Raw genomic sequence first — 2,363 nt, forward strand, 5'->3', positions numbered from 1 at the left:
TCAAATAAAACAAACCCTGCAGACTACCACTGGGCCACAGTTCTGTGGTTTTTGCCATTATTATTTTTTTTAATGTATCTACTATATGTGCTGGACAGTGTACTGGGAGGAAAAGAAGTTTAAGGTCCAGTTTAGTGAGAATATGAGCTTAAATGGAATTTGAAAGTGGATTTGAAAAGAAGGGAATAAAGTTGAGGTAAGGGTTTATTTTATGAATCAGTTAAAAGAGCCAACTGACTGTTGCACCTGTCTTCAAGGCTCAGCTATTTGGCTCTGTCTGCACCAAACATTTCCTGTCCTGACTCCTTTGGACTGCCCACCTGCCTCCCCACCCCATACCTTTGACACCCAGTCATCCACCTAAGGAACCGCAGCAGCAAGGAGGGCAACAGAGAGGCAGTGACTTAATACACAGGGCCGACCAGGGCTGGATGGGCCACCTAGAGCAGCGGTTGCCAACCGGTGGTCTGCGACTCATTGGTGGTCCGTGAGGTCCGAAAGGTTGGCGACCGCTGATCTAGAGGACATCATTGAATTTCCCTGCATGCCTGCCCCAGGCCTGGGCCGATGGAGTTCTCTCCGTCTCTCCCTGTGAGAAAGCCCAACTTCCCTGGCGGCTTCGTGTCTCGCTGCTTCCTATCTCTGGCTAAATCTGACCAGCATCCCTTGTGTATAGTTACAGCCCATGCCTCCGAAACCTCTAGCCATTTCAACCTTTCACTCCAACAACATAGGCCTGCGGATTCCACTGGAGCAAAGGCAGGTTGGGAGCTTTGAGAAGGGAAAACAGGCATGGAACAAAGAAAAAGGTGAAAGTGGAACCAAATCTGGTATAAAGAAGGCATTAGTGGGAAAGGTAAGGAAAGCATGCCAGTAGATTTTCCTAAATCCAAGGGGCCTCCAAGGATTTGGTATCCTGGGGACCTGGCCTCAAGAGTTCTCTTCACTCCTTTCCCCCACTCTTACCTGTTTGTGAACCTTTGTAAGCTGTTCCAGGTTGTTCTCAAGAAAGGAAATCTTCTGCTTTTGGGAGTGAATCCCCCCACTGTCCTCGGGCTCCATCTCTGCACTCTGATTAAAGACAGAGGGAAAGACGTGGCTGTCCTGAAGCCAAACAGGTCCCACCCAGACCAGGCCAAGCCGGCCCACAGGCGGAGAAGATGGGGGCTAGGAAGAGCCCGAGCGAGGATGGCACTCACTTTCTTGACTCGAGTCGTGACGTCTTGAACGAACAGCTTGCGAAGGTTGTGGAGGGTCTGGAGTTCACGGGCCTGGAAAGAATGACGAAAGACTGGGGTAGCCAAATACCAGGCCAACCTTTTACTCTGAAATTACTGGACCCTTCAGTCTGTCCAGTCAGGTGAGTCACTCACTCATCCTTTAGGAAAAGAGGGTCCTAATTATGCCACAGACTGACTTTGCAGCGGGCAGGAGGAATGGGGATAGGAAGAATCAGGGGAAGAGACGAAGCCCTCTCCACCCACTACCTCAGCACAGACGGGAACCACTCACAACGGTCTCCTCCAGGCCCTTGAGGTCCTGCTTGGACTGCTCATGTCGCTCGTACAGAAATCTGGGGGAGGAGGAAAACAGAAGATTCTCTCAGGATTCTCCTCCCGCCTCCATTCCTTTTACATTTCTTTTTATTACCTATTATACAAGTTACCCATGTTCACTGTGCAGAAATCAGAAAAGGTGGAAAAAAGAAAAGATAAGGAAGACGAGTTTCATAAAAAGCTCATGATTCTACGACTTACAGATCAGACCACCATTTACATGCTGATGTCCTTCTTGCCAGACTCATTTTTCTATTCATGTACATCCCATAAATACTTTATGGGACCATTAACATACTGTTTTGTAACCTGCTTTTTACACTTAACAGAACACCACAAACATCTTTCCCTGTCAGCTAATCTACACTAATAAAAGAGAAACATGGTAATTGGCATACGACCGCTACCCTTCCCATTGGCTAATCAGCGAGATATGCAAATTAACTGGCAGGCAAGATGGCGGCCGGCAGCCAAGCAGCTGATGTGAACAGGGAGGCTTGCTTGACCGGTGATGGAGGAAGCCAAAGTTCCTTGCCTGTCCCTGCCGGGCTCTAAGCTGCACTGTAAGAAACAATGTTGCAATTATAGAAGCTAAACAAACCCAGATACCTGCTTTCAGCAGCGGAGGCCTCAGAACTAGAGCTGCAACAGTGTTTCAATTATAGAAGCCAAACAAACCCAGATACCAGCTTTCAGCAGCCGAGGACTCAGAGCTGGAGCCGAGCCTCAGAGCTAAAGCCAGCTCTCAGTTCAGGTGACAGCCATAGAAGGTAAATAAATCCCAGAATAAAAAAGAAAAAAAATAAA

At 48.2% G+C, this 2,363-nt stretch overlaps 1 protein-coding gene across 1 annotated transcript in view; it reads right to left on the reverse strand.

Annotated features, from left to right (window-relative positions):
* Nucleotides 1-2,363, reverse strand: part of KIF5A (kinesin family member 5A) — a 33,481-nt gene that overhangs the window by 6,802 nt on the left and 24,316 nt on the right. The window contains exons 21-23 of the mRNA XM_006757323.2: nucleotides 1,513-1,573; nucleotides 1,200-1,271; nucleotides 967-1,071 (exon numbers count right to left, since the gene is read on the reverse strand). Of these exons, the coding sequence (XP_006757386.1) occupies nucleotides 967-1,071; nucleotides 1,200-1,271; nucleotides 1,513-1,573 (238 nt within the window). The remainder of the gene's footprint in view (nucleotides 1-966; nucleotides 1,072-1,199; nucleotides 1,272-1,512; nucleotides 1,574-2,363) is intronic.

This window comes from Myotis davidii, unplaced genomic scaffold (assembly GCF_000327345.1).
Source record: "Myotis davidii unplaced genomic scaffold, ASM32734v1 scaffold1134, whole genome shotgun sequence".
NCBI classification, from domain to species: domain Eukaryota; kingdom Metazoa; phylum Chordata; class Mammalia; order Chiroptera; family Vespertilionidae; genus Myotis; species Myotis davidii.